General features: G+C 49.4%; 8 protein-coding genes across 8 annotated transcripts; 5 read left to right on the top strand and 3 right to left on the bottom strand.

Moving 5' to 3' along the window:
* Nucleotides 1-34: 34 nt before the first annotated feature.
* On the top strand, nt 35-898 carry CTAM01_11629 (glyoxalase; the record flags this gene model as incomplete). Its single annotated transcript, XM_060527640.1, has 1 exon — nt 35-898. One exon carries the CDS (start codon nt 35-37, stop codon nt 896-898), a length of 864 nt encoding a protein of 287 aa, XP_060377681.1.
* A 1,261-nt stretch (nt 899-2,159) lies between these two features.
* CTAM01_11628 (uncharacterized protein) lies at nt 2,160-2,468 on the top strand (the record flags this gene model as incomplete). The annotated part of the gene is made up of 1 exon (XM_060527639.1): nt 2,160-2,468. The coding sequence occupies one exon, from the start codon at nt 2,160-2,162 to the stop codon at nt 2,466-2,468; it is 309 nt and encodes a 102-aa protein (XP_060377680.1).
* Nucleotides 2,469-3,360: 892 nt separating this feature from the next.
* Nucleotides 3,361-4,236, bottom strand: CTAM01_11627 (short chain dehydrogenase; the record flags this gene model as incomplete). Its single annotated transcript, XM_060527638.1, has 2 exons — nt 3,361-3,841; nt 3,917-4,236. 2 exons carry the CDS (start codon nt 4,234-4,236, stop codon nt 3,361-3,363), a joined length of 801 nt encoding a protein of 266 aa, XP_060377679.1.
* Nucleotides 4,237-4,821: 585 nt separating this feature from the next.
* CTAM01_11626 (uncharacterized protein) lies at nt 4,822-5,055 on the top strand (the record flags this gene model as incomplete). The annotated part of the gene is made up of 1 exon (XM_060527637.1): nt 4,822-5,055. The coding sequence occupies one exon, from the start codon at nt 4,822-4,824 to the stop codon at nt 5,053-5,055; it is 234 nt and encodes a 77-aa protein (XP_060377678.1).
* A 1,422-nt stretch (nt 5,056-6,477) lies between these two features.
* CTAM01_11625 (uncharacterized protein) lies at nt 6,478-7,131 on the top strand (the record flags this gene model as incomplete). The annotated part of the gene is made up of 1 exon (XM_060527636.1): nt 6,478-7,131. One exon carries the CDS (start codon nt 6,478-6,480, stop codon nt 7,129-7,131), a length of 654 nt encoding a protein of 217 aa, XP_060377677.1.
* Nucleotides 7,132-7,728: 597 nt separating this feature from the next.
* Nucleotides 7,729-9,647, bottom strand: CTAM01_11624 (uncharacterized protein; the record flags this gene model as incomplete). Its single annotated transcript, XM_060527635.1, has 8 exons — nt 7,729-7,962; nt 8,021-8,150; nt 8,205-8,928; nt 8,976-9,015; nt 9,075-9,157; nt 9,214-9,342; nt 9,396-9,505; nt 9,565-9,647. The coding sequence occupies 8 exons, from the start codon at nt 9,645-9,647 to the stop codon at nt 7,729-7,731; spliced, it is 1,533 nt and encodes a 510-aa protein (XP_060377676.1).
* Nucleotides 9,648-10,279: 632 nt separating this feature from the next.
* Nucleotides 10,280-12,022, top strand: CTAM01_11623 (uncharacterized protein; the record flags this gene model as incomplete). Its single annotated transcript, XM_060527634.1, has 5 exons — nt 10,280-10,411; nt 10,476-11,029; nt 11,099-11,369; nt 11,443-11,725; nt 11,784-12,022. 5 exons carry the CDS (start codon nt 10,280-10,282, stop codon nt 12,020-12,022), a joined length of 1,479 nt encoding a protein of 492 aa, XP_060377675.1.
* A 1,740-nt stretch (nt 12,023-13,762) lies between these two features.
* Nucleotides 13,763-15,679, bottom strand: CTAM01_11622 (penicillin-binding protein; the record flags this gene model as incomplete). Its single annotated transcript, XM_060527633.1, has 1 exon — nt 13,763-15,679. The coding sequence occupies one exon, from the start codon at nt 15,677-15,679 to the stop codon at nt 13,763-13,765; it is 1,917 nt and encodes a 638-aa protein (XP_060377674.1).
* Between the last annotated feature and the right edge of the window lie 1,357 nt (nt 15,680-17,036).

Raw genomic sequence — 17,036 nt, 5'->3', positions numbered from 1 at the left:
CACTCATTTAATCTGCACTCAAGATCTCGTCAACATGTCTTCCCAGAGCTCAAACCCGCCTCTCCTCGATCACATCGTGATTCTGGTCCCCCACCAAGTCCTCGCCTCCCTCCCCACTTGGCTCTCAACCGAATTCACCATCCTCACAGGCGGCCGGCACGCTGACGGCCTCACGGAAAACAAGCTCGTCATCTTCGCAGACGGCACCTATCTGGAAATCATCTCCTTCGTCGCGGGCATCAGCCGGGAAGACCGCCTCAAGCACAAGTGGGGTCCGAAGCCGGACGGCACCATCATCGACTGGGCCTATTCCCTCAAGGACGAGTCCGGCTTCGCCGAGATCCAGAAACGGGTGCACGCCGCGCAGTCGCTGGCCGTGTACGAGGACCCCGTGCCCGGCGGGCGCATCAGGCCGGATGGCGAGGAGCTGAAGTGGGCCGTTGCACTCCCGGATAGCGCTGCCGGGGCCGGAGCCGGAAAAGTGGAGAGGGGCGAGTTGCCGTTTTGGTGCTTTGACCGAACGCCGCGGAAGCTTCGTGTGCCGGATCATGTTCCCGAGAATGTGAAGCACCCGAACGGATCACTCGGAGTTCATTCAGTCTCGCTTCACGTGAGTAGCGAGGACTTCAAGAAGGCCTACGCTGGCATCAACGACCGCGCGGCGGAGGAGGGCGGCGATGGTGTTGGGCGGTGGACGTTTGATGTTCCCGTTCGTCAGTTTGACGATCCTAGATATCTGAACGTTGAAACCATCTCTAGCAAGCAGGGTTCTAGACAAGCTATCCGCTTCGCTTTGTATACCGCCGCGGGTACGACAAAGCGGTCTATCGGCGGCGAACTTGGTGGGGGCGTCTCTGTTGAGATTGATTTAATTCCCGTGTCCGGTGGCTCTTCCTAAGCGTTCAAAAGAAAGTGGCTTGGAGACTCGCGATGCTTCATGATGTTTCATCAGAAAGCATTATGGAGGGTGGTTTTTAAGCTGCCCAAACCTGCTGGGCATACGTTACCGCATGTAGAAAGAAAATTAAGATGAACTTTGATACCATGCTATTGTTATGGTTGCGCCTAGCAGCCAGAAACAGGTACAACACTGCCTCAACGAACTCTCTCCTTTTGAAATCTCATTTGCGGCATACCTTGGCACCAACAAAAATTTGTGATTTGCCGTCATCACACAAACGAAAGATCAGAAGCTTGGATCATCGTCAAGTCCCGATCTGAAAAACAACCTTCCATAGAATAGGTCAAAACTTGGCTCCCCTAGCCTGTAGGTTTGAGATGGGAGGGATACCCAGCATCCATGAGGTTTAGAAGAGACGCGTTCGGCCTTAAAGATGCAGGTATATGTTTGGACAGACAAGGCCCTCGTTAAGAGCCTCATCGTTCCAAATGTCGAAGCAGGTGGGGAGTGATCAAGGCTTGACAAGTATAAGCTTCACAGCAATCCACAGGTCACGAAGTTTACGGCTGTGGGCTCGTCGGTGACACCGTGATTGATAAAGCACCTTGTGGGATCAGAGAACGTATATAGGCAGCCATACACCCGATAAGCCAGATGCCGACCGCATTGCATGATTCTCCACCCACTATTTCGTCTCTATAATCAAAGAACAAGCAAGATTTTCCTACTAAACCGCCCCTGGCACTCGAATTCAACCCTAAAAATCACCCCAAGCCTCAAAAACCTCTCCAATATTTGTGAAGACCTACCAAATCGGTAACGGCATCGCAAATGAGGCTCAACAATGATGCAAAGGAGTTACCTCCTGAGACACCTTCCAATAAGGCAGTCACCAAGGGTCATCAGACTCGAAAGCTGATTCTGAAAATGGGTTGAATAAAAACACGGAGATGCTCCACACCGACGCATGCACTGGGCATTTTCAGGACTCTCAAGAATCATTTCAAGCGCCGATTCCAACGACTTCCGAAACATCTTCCTTAGAAGAAAGTTTTGACAGTCAAGAAGAATCATCGACCCCATCAGTTGGCGACGAGGGAAGACTGGATGATGATCACGAGAGATTTTCACCCCCCGCACTTGTCACTAAGGTACCTTAACGATATTTTGCCTCTACTGTGTGTTCAATTTCTGGGATAAAGTTTCACGAAGATCCTTCACCACCCATTGGTCGGAAATACTCTTTATTGTTGCGACAATGGTTGCGCTGGCCTCTGTATTTAACCCGCTCAAGACTGCGACCGGCCTTGGTTGTGTCGCCTACACCGCCCTTCACTTTTGTATACGAAGGCATTCCTTCTCCGTAGTTGGTGAATGGAACCGGCTTCCTTGGGACCTCAAAGTCATCTACTACCTTCACGAAGCCGATAATATTGGACTCCAAATCCTCCTCATGACAAGTTTAGTGGCCTGGCTAGGCCCCGAGACATGCCAGATCGCCTTGAAGAGACATACACCAGCTTGGATGAAGGAGTTACTCCCGCACTTCATCGCCAAGAATCTCTGAGAATGACTTTTTGAGGGTTCCGAGAACCTGGAACTTGAGATGCTCTTACGATAGTAGCACATGTTAGGGGGCGGGCGAATTTGAAACCTCGTTAATATGCAGTTTCGACATTACGACCGTCATCAACACATCATAATATCACTATTATTTGTTGTATCACTGAAATCTATATATATCAATACATGGATCTCAGTCGAGGACAGATCAAGTAGACGTAGCTTCACGTGAGATTGTGTTTTCTTGACGTATTGACCTGCGACTTTCGAGTGAAGCTCACATACCAAGCTTAGTTACGGATCATGCTTGATTAAAAGAATGGAGGTGTGTGATGGAGTTGCAGTGGACCGAACCCAGGATCACGATGCAGGATGGCTCATGTTAGGAAGACGCGACAGGTGGAGCGTTGACGGGTAGTCCACAACAGCTAGCTTATTACGCTAAGAAAATGGATCCAGGAACAAGGTCATGGCATCACGCATACATCATCACCCATGATCGCGGAGATTGAATACGGCGAGACTGCAAATTTGTGGCACATCTTGCAGATCTCAGTAAGTTTTGTTGGGAGTGAACGTGATAAATTTTGACGATATGTTTGAACTGCTTTATCAAGTCTAGTACGTGTGGTATGAAATGTACTGTAGTGTTTGAGGTAGCTACTGCGTTACCTGAATGCGGCATTGCGGCATTAAATTACCGAAGGCTGGCGAAGAACAACCAGGGGCGCGCAGCTTAATTCATCACATTAACCAATTAAGATTACAGTGTTCTTTTTTACTTGTTTGTCTATTATTTTAAAGTAGTCATAACATCATATTCAGGACAAGAAACCTTTCAGTCTTCCGTATCCATGTGCTGTTGTTCCGCCCGGCTTACACAGAAGACGAGACATTTACCGGCAGCAGTAACCACCGTCAATGACGATGTCGGCACCGGTGGTGTAGGTGCTAGCATCTGAGACAAGGTACACGTAGGCACCCTTGAGCTCCTTGGCATCACCGTTGCGACCCATGGGAATCATGCTCTTCCACAGGTCCTGAACCTTCTGCTCGACGAAGTCGGACAGGCCGGTGTCAATGTAACCGGGAGAGATGGAGTTGACACGGGCAAAGTCGCGCCACTCGTTGGCGAGAGAGCGGGCCATGTGAATGCAGCCGGCCTTTGCGACGTTGTACGAGGTCTGCTCCTGGGGGTAGTTGGCGATGTGGCCGGACATGGAGGCGGTGATAACGAAGGAACCGGAGCCGCGCTCGCGGAAGTGGGCGCCGACGGCCTTGGCGCAGTACGCGGTGCCGTTCAGGTCGATTTGGATGACGTGGTCCCAAGCCTCCTTGGTGCCGTCAATGATGCCGGCATCGGCGGTGGCACCAGCACTGCAGAGAGCAAAGTCATCAGTTATTTGAGCTACATTGGAGAGTTGCACGGGGTTGAGAGGCTCGGGAACTCACTTGGCGATGAAGGCATCAATCTTGCCAAAGTCGGCGATGATCTGCTTGGTGGTCTTCTCAACCTCGTCGTAGTCGCTGACGTTGAGCTTGTAGATCTTGACCTTAACGCCGTACTCCTTCTCGAGCTCGGCGGCGTTCTTCTCAGCACCCTCCTTGCGAGAGGAGTAGGTGATGGCCAGGTCGGCACCCATCTCGGCGCAGCCGCGGGCAGCCTCAATGCCCATGCCGCGGGGGCCGGAGGCACCCGTGACAACGACGACCTTGCCCTTGAGGCTGAAGAGGTCCAAAAGACGGGAAGCGGTGGGAATGGACTGAGGCATGATGAAGGATTGGTGGTGGTGAATGTGGCTGGGTTGTAAAGGTAAAAGAGGCGTCTGCAAAGATTGAAGAGAAGGCTTTTTGGGGTATCAAACTTTTTGGAATGAAAAAGGAAGAGAGAGAAAAGCTCGAAAAGATCAGCGGGAGAAAGGCAGCTTTGAATAGCTGAGAGTACGGCGTGCTTCGAGCCCAAAAAAGACCGAGGGGTCAATAAGGTGGCATGATGGAGGGGTAGCTTTGGGAATTGGCCGGCCGTGACGGCATCCCGGGAACCCCGCTGATGTCATTGATACAGGCACGGACTAGACGCCGGGGCTAAATACGGACCAATGCTCAGCAATGAGGTTGTGAGGAACGTCTAGATACATGGGTGAACCCATGCCCTCCCTTCAAGTGCCCGCCAGTCTGGTGGATCTTAATTAATGGGACCCGGATGGGCCGCAGGTAGACATTGAGACAGTATTGCCGTACTCCTACGCATACCTAACAGAGAATAGTCTCAATCTTTAGAACAATACTTTTGTACTTGTTATGTACGAATCTGTATCTGAGTAATCCCACATGCGAGGACTGCAGCAATATGCGCCATGCAGCTCGGACAGCTCATCAATCTGATCTTGGTGCTCGCTTGGCGCAACCTTTTCCTGCCGACTACTAATCCAACCGCACTGACCGAGAGTCGGGCAGGATTTGTCGAACTGCAGTATTTGATATCTTCAGTCCGAAGAATTGTAGAGAACTACGTAACTAAGTACGGCGGCGAGGTGAGTTTGTTCTTAGCTTATTACCAAGAGGGAAAAAACCTGGCAACCAAGTTCTAGGCCTTAATGGAAAAACCACGCCGCCCAATCGATCTCAGAAACTACATGGTTGCGGCCAAGAGTCCAGTTGTGAGATCCACAGAAGCCCACATCCAACCCACCCCGGCCATGCAGCGCGCGCCATTAGTCAAGGCCTCGCATCGTCGATGCTGTCTTCAAGTTCCAGCTTCCCATGAGAGGTGCATTTTACCGCAGATAGCAGCGAGGAAGAGGGGGCCCAACCCGCCCCGCGCCCTCGTGGACGCGTCGTGTCCAAGTACTCTTCGTGTGCACTCCATCAAGTCTGGGAACTCCTGTTGGTGCGGAGCTGGGCAGCCGGGCGCGGAGGCATGTCGGTGAGGGGGAAGACACGGAGTAGGGAGCGTGGGGTTCGGGTCGCTGCGGGTGGGCTACGGAGACTCTGAAGTTTGGCCCTCCAACCACCGGTCCGCTGCTTGGTTCACCGTTCGAGGCTCTCACCACAGTTCCACATCACACCAGACACATGGTGGCCTTCGCACAGCTGCGGGTACCAACTCTGCACGTTCGAGGGGGAAATATGTTGGAGATTTGGAGGGGAGCGTCCAGTCGACCCATACAATCCCGGGGAGAGTTCATTTGCCCGCGCGGGGTGTTTCGTAGGTGAGCGATATTCTCCTCAACAAGAGGCCCTCACGACCGTCTGATCTGATCGCCGGGACAACCACTTCATGTGCATTCGACTATCAATGCTCCACGTCGGAGACAATCCGAGCCGACTACAACCACAGCTGGAATCACCAGGCAGTTGCAACCGAAGACTCTCAGTCACGCCAAGTTATCAATCAGCGTGGCCCGACCGCCCTCGGCCCGTTCGGAGACCGGCAAAACCAGCTTATCTCGTGACCATAAATGCCACTTCGAACGCCCTTGCCCACAAGAAACCTTCAACATCTCCGGAATGGCCTGAACAAGTAGAGGGGATCAGAACAAACCTCTGTTGTCGCCATTCACTCGATATCTAATTCCTTACTTTCCTCGCCGTGTCCACCCAATTCTCATCCTTCAGCACTCATTGAGATGATCCTAAGGTGCAGTCTTGAATCGCTAGACACAATTTTGAGCACCAATAGAAGTCAATAACTTCTATCAAGGTGGATTTTGCCCATAGTGACTTGAACGCCCCCAAATGCTTGTATGCGCGTACATGAACTCTCCTGACGCCTCTTCGATTGAAACCACATCATGACATTCCTCGGGCCAAGTAGCGCAGATTCTTAAATAAGTCGATTTTCCACCATTAGTGAGACCATAATGGCCGCTCATAAGCGGACTGTTCTTTTAATTTTGCCGCCTCAAGGCATTCAGTGTTCTCTCAACAACACCACCCTTTCAAGATCTTAGACCCGAGAAGAAAGCACCGGGTTCTCCTCATATTCATCCCTTTCCTCAAAGAAGCCAGCCATGCCTCTCTACAGTGTTCCGCTCGCCCGGGCAAAGATGTGGCTCCGTCGACGAAGAAGACAACCATGGTCGCCACGGACAAGCCTCTTGGACGAAGCCAGATGTTCAGTTATAGTCCTCCTCGGCGCATGCTTCCTCACCACAATTCTGGTCACCATAACCTTGATGAGAGCATCCTCGGAGTCCAAACAACCCATCGCCTGGATGGCGGAGCTTTCGATCGTCCTGATTATCACGCAAACTTGTTACGCAGCTGTCTTTAGCATTCACAAATGCATTCTTCCCCCGCCTGGTCGCATTAGTGGTCTGGTATACTTCTACTGGCTTACCTGGATCGGCTTGCAGGCTCTCAGCTTCTTCGCCGTGCGGCACGCCTTGCACGAAGATTGGTCGCAGACCAAGTACGTCGCTCTCGCCTGGTTGTTCATGAGCGCCGGGTCCGTCCTGATATGGACATACGTATTGGTCTGTTTAAGAGGAGAGAGACACCGACGGGGGAGGACGTTGCGACATGACACGGCTGGTCAGCTTCTGGTGATGCAGATGGAGACGAGAGAGCGAGCCATTGACATGGAAGCGGCCGTGAGCACGGTTCAAGCACCACCATCCGTTGTCGTGAGGGAGGTGAAGAACGAAGATTTGAGGCTGAGCTGATTCGGAAAGCATCGTGACCGGCTGGAATTTGGAAGCGATGAACAGGACGATCGATCCATCACGACATACATAATATGTGCCGAATTGGCTGCTTGGATTAAACAAAAAGTTTGTGTTTAAAGTTTGAGCACGCAAGAAATCTTGGTCCACGCTTGTCAAAGGGTGTTTCAGCGAATTGATATTTATACAATCAACCAAGAATCCCGAACATTGTGATACTCTTCCATCCTTCATTGTAGTAATCTGGATGGAGAGTAATGATGGGCAGTCTTGCACGTATCATATATTTTGTTTGAGATTTAATCTCAAGCTTCCATTCGAAAGGTAGAATATCTGCATGGTGGCAGCATCAACGGAAGTGTCAATGCAGCAAAATCTCTTACAGGAACTACGACTACTTCTCCAAATCTTCTTGACAATAGTCTTCTACAGTTCTTAACCTCCATAGAACTTCACATGGTTCTTTGAATTTGGAAACGAGATCCGTTGCTTGTAAATTGAGGTTGAATGTCTCTTTTGTCAACGCGTATGATGCACCTAATCTTAGTAGACGCACATCTCTGATTCCCTCTGTTGGATTCAAACACCACAACTTCTTCAGTGTCGCTGACGGATTTCTACTTCTTGAACTCCAGCTTTCTCGGCGAAGTCAACATCGCGCACGATTTTGACATCGCCAAAGATCTCATCGATTTCTTCCAGAGATTTTCCTATGAGTGAAGTGTAAGCTACTGTCCGTGTACGGTGGGTCACAATGTTTATACCTCTGGTCTCGGGATAGAAGAATGCAAAGATGATAGCGCAGAGAGCGTTGGTGAGGATGAAAAGTATCTGAGCCTTCAAGTCAGAACATACTCGTCAAAATATGATTTGAACATAATCAACGTACGTAGTACTTCCAGCCAACCGCGGCCAGAGCAATTGGCGAACACTGCGTAATGATTAGACTAATGGAATAGTGAATGACCTGGACTATGGCGTTCGCTTTGGCTCGGAGCTCCGTGGTGAAAACTTCAGGTCTATATTCCCGTCAAAACTGCAGTTCATATACTGACACTCGGAATGATACTCACGGAATAATCCATGTCATGGGTCCCAGGAGGGCAGAATAGTTGGCCGAAACAGCGAAAATACACGCAATGAGACCGCGCTGGGCCGCCTCGTTGGTTGGAAATCCGGGTCTTGCAGGGTAAACTGCTGCTAAAATGGTGATGATCAAGTAACAAAGCGACAACAGAGACGAGCTAATGATAAGAATCTTCTTTCGACCGATACGATCAACGAAGAACAGCGAGATTAAGCATGCCACGGGTGCAACAGAACCATAGAGACCACTGACGAGAAGCTGTTGATCCTGGCTGAACTGCAGCGTAGCATAGATGGCCGTTTGGTAATACTGCACAAACGAAATGCCAGAAAGCATCGCAGCAGCCCACACAAAAGAACCGACAAAGAGGCGTTTGCGGAACGCTGGTGTCTTGAATAGGTCGCCCCAGGATAGCCGACCCTGAGCCTGTAACTCTTCTGCGATGTTGACCTGGATGATGGTAAACTCATTGCGGCACCAGTCGTCGTTGGTCCCGTCATAGTGGTAGTTGCGGAAAGCTTTTTCAGCTTCCTCGTGCCGACCCTTTAGGCAGAGCCATCTGGGCGACTCACCGAGGAAGAGAACGCTAATGCCCAGGATCAGGGCAGGGATGCTCTGAATGGCGAAACCAAGCCTCCATTGGTTAGGATTCTGCCATTTGCCTTCTCCAACGCCAGTCCAGAGAGCGACAAAGAAGCCCCAGGCAACCACTTTACCTCGTTAGTGTGCGTGAACTGTGATAATCGTTTCAACTTACTCATCTGGTTGACAGCTGTGATCCTGGCTCTTTCGTGGGTCTGGAAAATATTAGCTTCAAACAATTTTCGTAAGTCGATCGGACAGTGAAGCATCCGACCTTTGCAATTTCCGCTCCAAAGACTGGAGCTACGCCAGTGATTGTACCAACTGCAAAACCGACTAGCAGTCGGCCCATGATGACTGGTTCTCATATTTAGCACTTCACCTTACAATTCTCGGGTCTCAACTTCACCTACGCATTGCGACATGGGCAGCACCCGCCATCAGAGCACCGCCAATGACTCCCCATATGCAGCCAAAGGCGATGGCTTTGCGGCGGCCTACTTTGTCGCTGGTAACACCAACAGATGCACTCCCTAGCCATGCTGGTAAAGTAAGTTAGACCAGTAGGTGTTGCTGTTCCCGGAGCAAATCATACCTCCAGCTTGATACACTGACACGATTGCACCTCGAAGGGGAGCATCCGGATTTCCGAAATACGCGAGGAATGACTTGAGTGCTAAGCTAGGTGTAATGATTCCTGAATCACTAGGATGTCGTGTGAGACTTTAGTTGAAAGGATACTCTTGTTGTGCAGAAAGACTCACTATCCATAAAGGAATCCTCCTATGCCAAGGAGGATCGACGTCAAGAATGGCTTGCTCAGCCAACCGGAACGTTCAGGTTCCATAGTAGAGATGTAAGGGATGCTTAAGTCTATATTTTGGTAAAAGTCTCGAATCCTAAAGTATCCTCAAGTATTGCACAAGCAAGGCACATCCATCGTTTGGATCCGGACTTCCAGGGACTTCCTAGACTTTGTACCTCTTCATCTTCCATGCGCTTCATCTCACTCGAACAACTGCCGCGGTGATGCTACCAAAGACCAGGGCATGGTTATCCGCCATCCAACCAAGGCGTTTGTAAGTTTGGAGTCAGCAAGAAGCATGCATGGGCCGCTTCGTTTCGGGGGTGGTTCCCCCACACGCATCTTGCTTCCCCCGCGTAACCCACGTGCAGCTTTAAACCCAGACTGCGGGGTTTTCAAGGGGAAGTTTTCGTATCGTGACTTGATTTTCTCATGACTATCGAGCGGGAAGGATTGAAGAGACCCAGTTGTGGCTTGCTGAATCGTGTTCGCCAAGATCGGCAATTGTTGGAAGAGTCGAAATTGGAGCGCTAGCCGCTCGACTGATCATTGAAAGATTGGATTACCTCGGGTTTATTTGCCTTTCAGTACTCTTTCCCCCTCCAAACTCATAGATATCCCCGGCTAAGTCTTTTGAGATTACCGAAGGAAGATTGGCGACTCAACGTCTATGTATGCGTGTGTTGAAGTTGCAGACTTGCTATTCGGGTCTACCCACCGTCAATCACTCCATCATGCTCTTCAATATTCTCGCCTACTTGGCGTTGATCGCTGGAGTTTCTTATCTAGCCCTCACATTTCCCAGGGTAAGAAATGTTAAGTCTGACACGCTTTACTGGAAACTATCCTGACTTCATCAACCTCGAATAGCTGCGGCAAGAGTGGAAGCTCTACTCACATCGATCACAGCTTCCCCCGGGTCCCAAGATCATCAAAACAGGGATCCGAAAGCCATGGCTTTGGTTCCAGGAATTGAGTAGGGAGTATGGCGACGTCGTCTACCTCCAGATGGGTCCGACGCCAACCATCGTTTTGGGCTCAGCCCAAGCGGCATGGGACCTCCTCGAAAAAAAGGGCTCAATCTTTTCGTCACGCCCGCGCTTCATCATGGGCGGCGAGCTCCTCTCTGGCGGCATGAGGGGCCTGATGGCCTCTTACTCCCCCTTCTGGCGGCGATGGCGAAAGCTCCTGCACAGCGGCTTCATGCAGCGGCAGAGCGAGACGTACCGGCCGGTGCAGAGTCTGGAGTCCAAGGTGCTTATGCATGAGCTTCTCATGAGTCCCGGAGACTTTCGAAGGCACCTTGAACGATATGCGGCCTCTGTTATTGTGACGGTGACGTACGGCAGGAGGGTGGAGGACATTGCCACCGATATCGTTGTCCAACGCAATGCTGAGTCAATGGGACGCCTGACATCGGTCAAGTAAGCGTCTTCTTCTTCCCCCTATTCTTCTCAAGTCTTCTGTTTCTGACGATTCTTTTCGACATGTAGCATTCCAGGAAAGTTTGCCGTAGAGAGATATCCTGTTCTTAAGTACATCCCCAGCTTCTTGGCCCCTTGGAAGGCCGAGGTCTTAAAGCAGAGGCAAAAGGACATCCAGATGTACACTGAGCTCATGGACGAGGTCCGCGACAAAGTCAGTAGAGGAGTTGCGCCTGAGTCCTTCGCTAGACACCTGCTCGAAGAGCAATCCAACCTGGGCATGTCAGATCTCGAAATAGCCTACACGGCAGGCTCACCATTCGGAGCTGGCGTTGAGACGGTAAGAGAAATTACCCCTCCGTAGTCCGCGCTTATGCAAAGACCCGACGTGACTAACAAACCAATGCCTCAAGTCGGCCGGATCTCTAGCCAGCTTCATACTGGCTTGTGCCAAGTTTGGCCCGCAGTTCATACCAAGAGCGCAAGAGGAGCTTGACAGAGTCGTCGGAGGCGACCGGCTGCCCATGTTTAATGATCTGAATAAGCTCGAGTATGTTCGTGCGATAGCTGCGGAGACGCTACGCTGGCGGCCTGTCGCCGTGCTCGGTGGCACTCCCCATGCGAGCACCGCGGATCATGTCTACAAGGGCATGTTCATCCCAAAGGGTAGCACCGTTATCGCACCTTTATGGAGCAGTATGTCAAGCCCCATATGCTCCTGATCCCGCTTAGTACTCTGACTCATGATTTCTAGTTCATCTTAACGAAGCAGACTTCCCAGAACCTCATGAGTTCAGGCCTGAGCGATTCTTGACTGAACGCGAATACCCTGGCACCTTCGGTCACAGTGCCTTTGGATGGGGCCGTCGGATCTGCCCTGGCATGCACCTTGGATCTGCGTCCGTAGCCTTGAATATTGCGAGGATCCTCTGGGGATTTGAAGTCAACCCTGAAACGGACGAAAAGGGCAGGGACGTCGAGGTGGACATGTAAGTGCCAATCCTACCCCTGAGCGCACACAGATCCGGAGCTGACTTGGTGGATGTACACGCAGCTTTGCATACTCGGATGGCTTCAATTCGAGTCCACTACCATTTCCTTGCTCAATTATGCCTAGGTCACTGAAGCATGCTCAGGTGATTGAGCAGGAGCACGGGGAAGCTTTGAAAGCGTTGAGAGAGTATGCCGTGATCGAGAGCAAGTTATCTTGATCCGTTGAAAGCGCTCAACAGCTGTGTCACTGTACTTGGTCTATAGGGGTAAGTTTAATCCCCTAGCTCGGTACCGATCCACAGACAAGGGTTAACGTACTAGTTAGATCGTTAGCGCTAAATAGCTAATATAATTAATAATTATTAGATCTTAATTAATTTCTATAGCTAAATTAGTATTTAATATATATTCCGTTAATATTAATTACTACTTAGTAACGCGCGGGTATTATATTTAATAGCGAGTATAAAAAGTCTTTTAAAAAGGTATCCTAGGCCTCTTTAACCTATTATTATAATACGTTATATAAGGGGTTTTTTTATATACTTATAAACTTTTATATATAATCCTTTATTTAATTTTAATATATTTTAATAAAGTTAAAGTTAAGTAAAAAAAGTAGTTAGAATATTAAATAAACGCTACGGTTATTAAGCTCTTATTAAGTTAATTTTATATTATATACTAGGGCACCATTTTATATTAAAATAAAATTATTACTATATATTTATTAATAGAAGTAAATCTAATTATTAATAATTAGTATAATATATTTTTAGTAAGTATTAGTACGTATACTATTCTAATCCTTTTTTTAAAAAATACTTAGTCCCTTTTAATCCTTAGAGAAATATCCTTAAAATATTTAACTTTACTTATATTAATACTTCTTAATAATATATATTAAGTCTTATTCCTTATTATAGTAGCGAGTAATATAGAACTTATAGTAATAACTATTTATAACTTATATTTTATCTATTTATAAGACCTTTTACTAATCTTTAATAATTTAGTAAAAGTACTCTTAGGCTTAGGTAAAATACTTAATTTAATTAGCCTCGGATATAGGGGGCTTATAATAAGTAATATAATAATAAAACCCGAGCTAATATAGGGTTACTTATATTATATAAGTACTAAATTAAGAAAAAAAGAGTATAATTAAAAATAATAAAAAAGAGGCCCGGCGGCTATTTTTAGAAAAAATAACGTACTTAACGAGGGCCTCCTCTTATTATAAAGTTATAACCTATAAGTAACTAGAACGTAGTATAATTATTATTAATAAGGCCCTTATAGCTATATAGACCTAGTTTTTTATAAATCTAATTAATTTAACTATTTAAACCTATATAAATTTTATATTAATATATAGTATACGAATTTGCTAATAATCGGCCTTAGTAAGGTGCTTCGTTATATTACTTATTAATTATATTATATTCGTAATAATTCGTTAAAAATAAAATAAGTAGGTAGGTAGGTAGTATATAAAAAGAAGAATTCGTAATTAGTAAAAAAGTTAGGCTGGGCTAATTAGTGGGCCTGTGCTGAAATAGTGGCTTCTGATTGGTCGAATTGCCCATGGAAGGCAGGCACGGGCCATCCCCACCGGTACCTAACAAGGGGGTTAAACTTTGGCCTGATACCGTAGTAGTAGCATGTCCGAGATGAACACTAGTCTTCATGTTCACAAGTTTGCAATTTAACATTACTTCTATTTATCTTCCTCTCCGTCTACGCCACGGCGAAGTCCTCAAACACAAAAGGTAGTTTCCAATACCTCAAGTCATCAAACTCCACCTCAGAGATGTACTCTCGGGTGTTAATCGTCAGAGCCCAGTCAACATCAGGCCTACTCGACGCAAAGGTCCGCGCCCCAACCACCGTCCCGTCCCGCTCCGCAAACGGCGCCCGGCCGCCGGTGCCACTGACGGCGTGTGAGCCGATGAACCTCGCCACAGTACTCGCACTCGCCGCAAGCGAGAACGCACCCGCGCACTCCTCCTTGATAGCTCCGTCGCCGCCATACGGGCCCGGTACGAGACGGTACGACTGTGGTTCCCGCGGATCGTAACCCGTGTACTTGCTCTCCTGAATGATGCGATCCCCAGAGTGCTTCTCTGCTGCCGTCTCATACAGACGTACGTCTAGATCGCCGAGGATCTTGTCTCTCAAGAAATCGAGGTAGGGCGTTGCCGTGATGTTGCTGACGATGTAGCTCAAGAGCATAGTCCCGTAGTTGGAGTAGGCATAGTCCGTGCCGGGGGCGAAGTCGAGGGGGCGGACGACCTGGTATTCGATGACGTCCCGTAGCGTCGCGGCACGGGTGCCGTTGAACAGGGTGATGGCGATCTCGCGAAACATGAAACTCGGGTCGCCGGAACGATCGCGATTGTACCCGGACGTGTGTGAGAGGAGGTGATCGATGGTGATGTCCTTTGCGCGGGCGTCCGCGGGCTCGTCGTATCCGAGTAATTGGTACGCGGCCGTGGAGTAGTTGAGCTTCCCGGCCTCGATGAGGTTGAAGATAGCCGCGTGGACAAAGATTTTGCTCACGCTTGCGAGGAGGAAGACGTCGCTCGTCTCGACGACGGGACGGTCGTTCTCCGCCCAGGTGTACCCGCGCTCGGCAATGGTTGAGCCGTTGGACGCAATGGCGAGTTGCGCCTGGCGTACACCGTTCTTCTTCATCCAGGTCTGCATTGCGGCATCAAAGGCCGTTGTGGCACCTGCGTTATCCTTGAATCCCTCGAAGGAGCCGGTGGCGGTCCATTTCCGGGCCTCGGGAACGTCTTTCTCAGCGAAAATGACGGCAAAGCGAACGTCCTGTCTGGAAGCGCCCCCGTGAACGTCGATTGGGTGAAGGCCCTGCTGCTTCTGCAATTCAATCTGAGAGGACAGCTCTTCGGCCGTGAGATCGTTCAAAGCTACCCACTTCCCAACAGAGGTGTCCACGAACTGGGGGGTGACGACGTGGTCGTCTGAGAGAAAGAGGCGAGATGGTCTCCAGAAGCGCTTCGCTGTTTCTGACTCATAGATCTTCGGATAGTCGACGATGTAGTTGCCGGATGAATAAAAGATAGTAGACATCTGATTTCCGACGTTCTCATGGCCCAGAACGCAATAGCGGCGGTCTGAGGGGGTACCGTACATGCTGAAGCCCTTCACAACCATGTCGATACCATTCGTCGCGTTGTCAAACTCATAGGGGTTGTTGAGACCGCAAAGTTGTGTCCAGTTGGTGACGTTGGCCTTCTCCATGACCCCTGCGTAGATGGCGCTGCCAGCCGGTCCCGTGACAGAGATGTGTGTCGGTACATAGCCCTTGGACTTCCACGAGTCGAACCAGTCGTCATAAGTGGCCTCGTCTGCACCGTAGATTGTTTCGAAAGGATTTCCGTCCCGCCGAATCCAGACGGCGGCATACTGTGCGTCCGGCGCTGTGCCATAGTTGCTCAATGATATCATGCGGTAGCCATCGGCGATGAGAGTCTTGACCTTATCGCCATGCGCTGCGCCATCTAAGTTGAAGTAGGTCTGAACGTCGGCAGAGGTGTCGTTGGCCTGGCGTCGTTCGGTTGGGACTGCATGGGCGACAGAGCAGAGTGAAAGGCACGAAGTCAAAAGGCCCAAGAACGAGTGAGGGTACATGTTGAACGATAGAAAGCTGCTCAAAGGCAAGCGAACAACGAATTCGTGCTTCGGTCTTTCGCGCAAGCGCTGTCAAGACATCCCCTCCAGACCGTGAACCGAGGGGACTTCATCACATCTTATTCATTGCCTATGAATATCCACATGATCCCTATTATTGGAGTGTCGCTTTTGTATACAATGATTCCCTGGGCCCCTGACGATACGAGATGAACCCCGTCCATGCTCCCCACAATGCCGCGCTCGGCAAACGGCGGACAGCCGACAGCCCCCCTTCACCCCCGGTCCGATCTCCCTGGAAGCCCGGTCCTTTCAGCCACATTGGGCAATCAGGCCATGGCGGGCTTCGAGAAAAGTTCTCCCGCGGTAGCATTGCCTGATGTTCCCCTGCTTTCCCCGTATTCCTTAACGGCAGGCCCGATTCTTAAACCTATGTGAAGCACGAGTGCACTCAGTTTGGAATTTTTGACAGTGACGAACATGATGGCGTTTTCTTCTTTCAGTCTTCTAGCTTTCAAGTCTCTATCAAACAAAACATAGGGGATACGCGGTGCCAAGATAGAGTAATTTAGCCACAGAGGTTGGTGCATCCTAGCAATATGCCCCATATATCAAGTTAAACTCGACGTCGCCGTTTCAGCACCGCGTGCATATTATCTCTCTGTGACAGGCCTTAATCAAAAGTCATATGTATATAAACATAATTCAAAGCAAACAACTCTTCTGTTCCAAACACAAGGGCTTACCAAGATTCCTTTGGTCCTTGGCTGCACTACTTGTCAATATCGGTACACGCAATCAAGAGCGACTGATGTTTCAAGCAAAACGTGCACCAAGATGTTGCAAGTCAATCCCAGCAAAAGTTCACGGCGACGTGTTCACGTTCGTAGGTCGAGCACCACATGGCGCAACGGTAAAAGTAAACGAAGGTCCATCCAGGATTCGAACCTGGGCTTACGGAAGTCTTTTGAAGCGAAGCTATCATCAGAATCCGACGTCCTAACCAACTAGACTAATAGACCAGTGAGAGTGAACTGATACGCTCATTGGATGTGGAAGCGGCGCTTCAGAATTATGATTATGGAGTGCGGATTTCCTGTGGGAAGAGTGAATCTGAAAGCCCTCGTTGTGGATGCGGTGGGGATAAGAAGGGCGGGGCTTGTCAATTAGTTTGGCGGGACTCTCGAATGTCGGACGGAGGGGATATCCTGGTCACGAACCCCGCGGTCTGATAGAGTCAAATACCGCGAGGATGAGGGTCTGATGTCTTGAGGAATTGGAAACTCAAGAAGGGGTATCAAATCTTGTTGTCACATATGCTGTTAAGCAGAGTGACAACTTACGTAGCAATGTGTAG

The sequence above is a fragment of the Colletotrichum tamarilloi genome, assembly GCF_030869305.1.
Source record: "Colletotrichum tamarilloi strain Tom-12 chromosome Unknown Scaffold_65.1, whole genome shotgun sequence".
Lineage (NCBI taxonomy): Eukaryota > Fungi > Ascomycota > Sordariomycetes > Glomerellales > Glomerellaceae > Colletotrichum > Colletotrichum tamarilloi.
The sequence above is the reverse complement of the archived record's forward strand: the minus strand, read 5'-3'. Positions and strand labels throughout refer to the sequence as shown.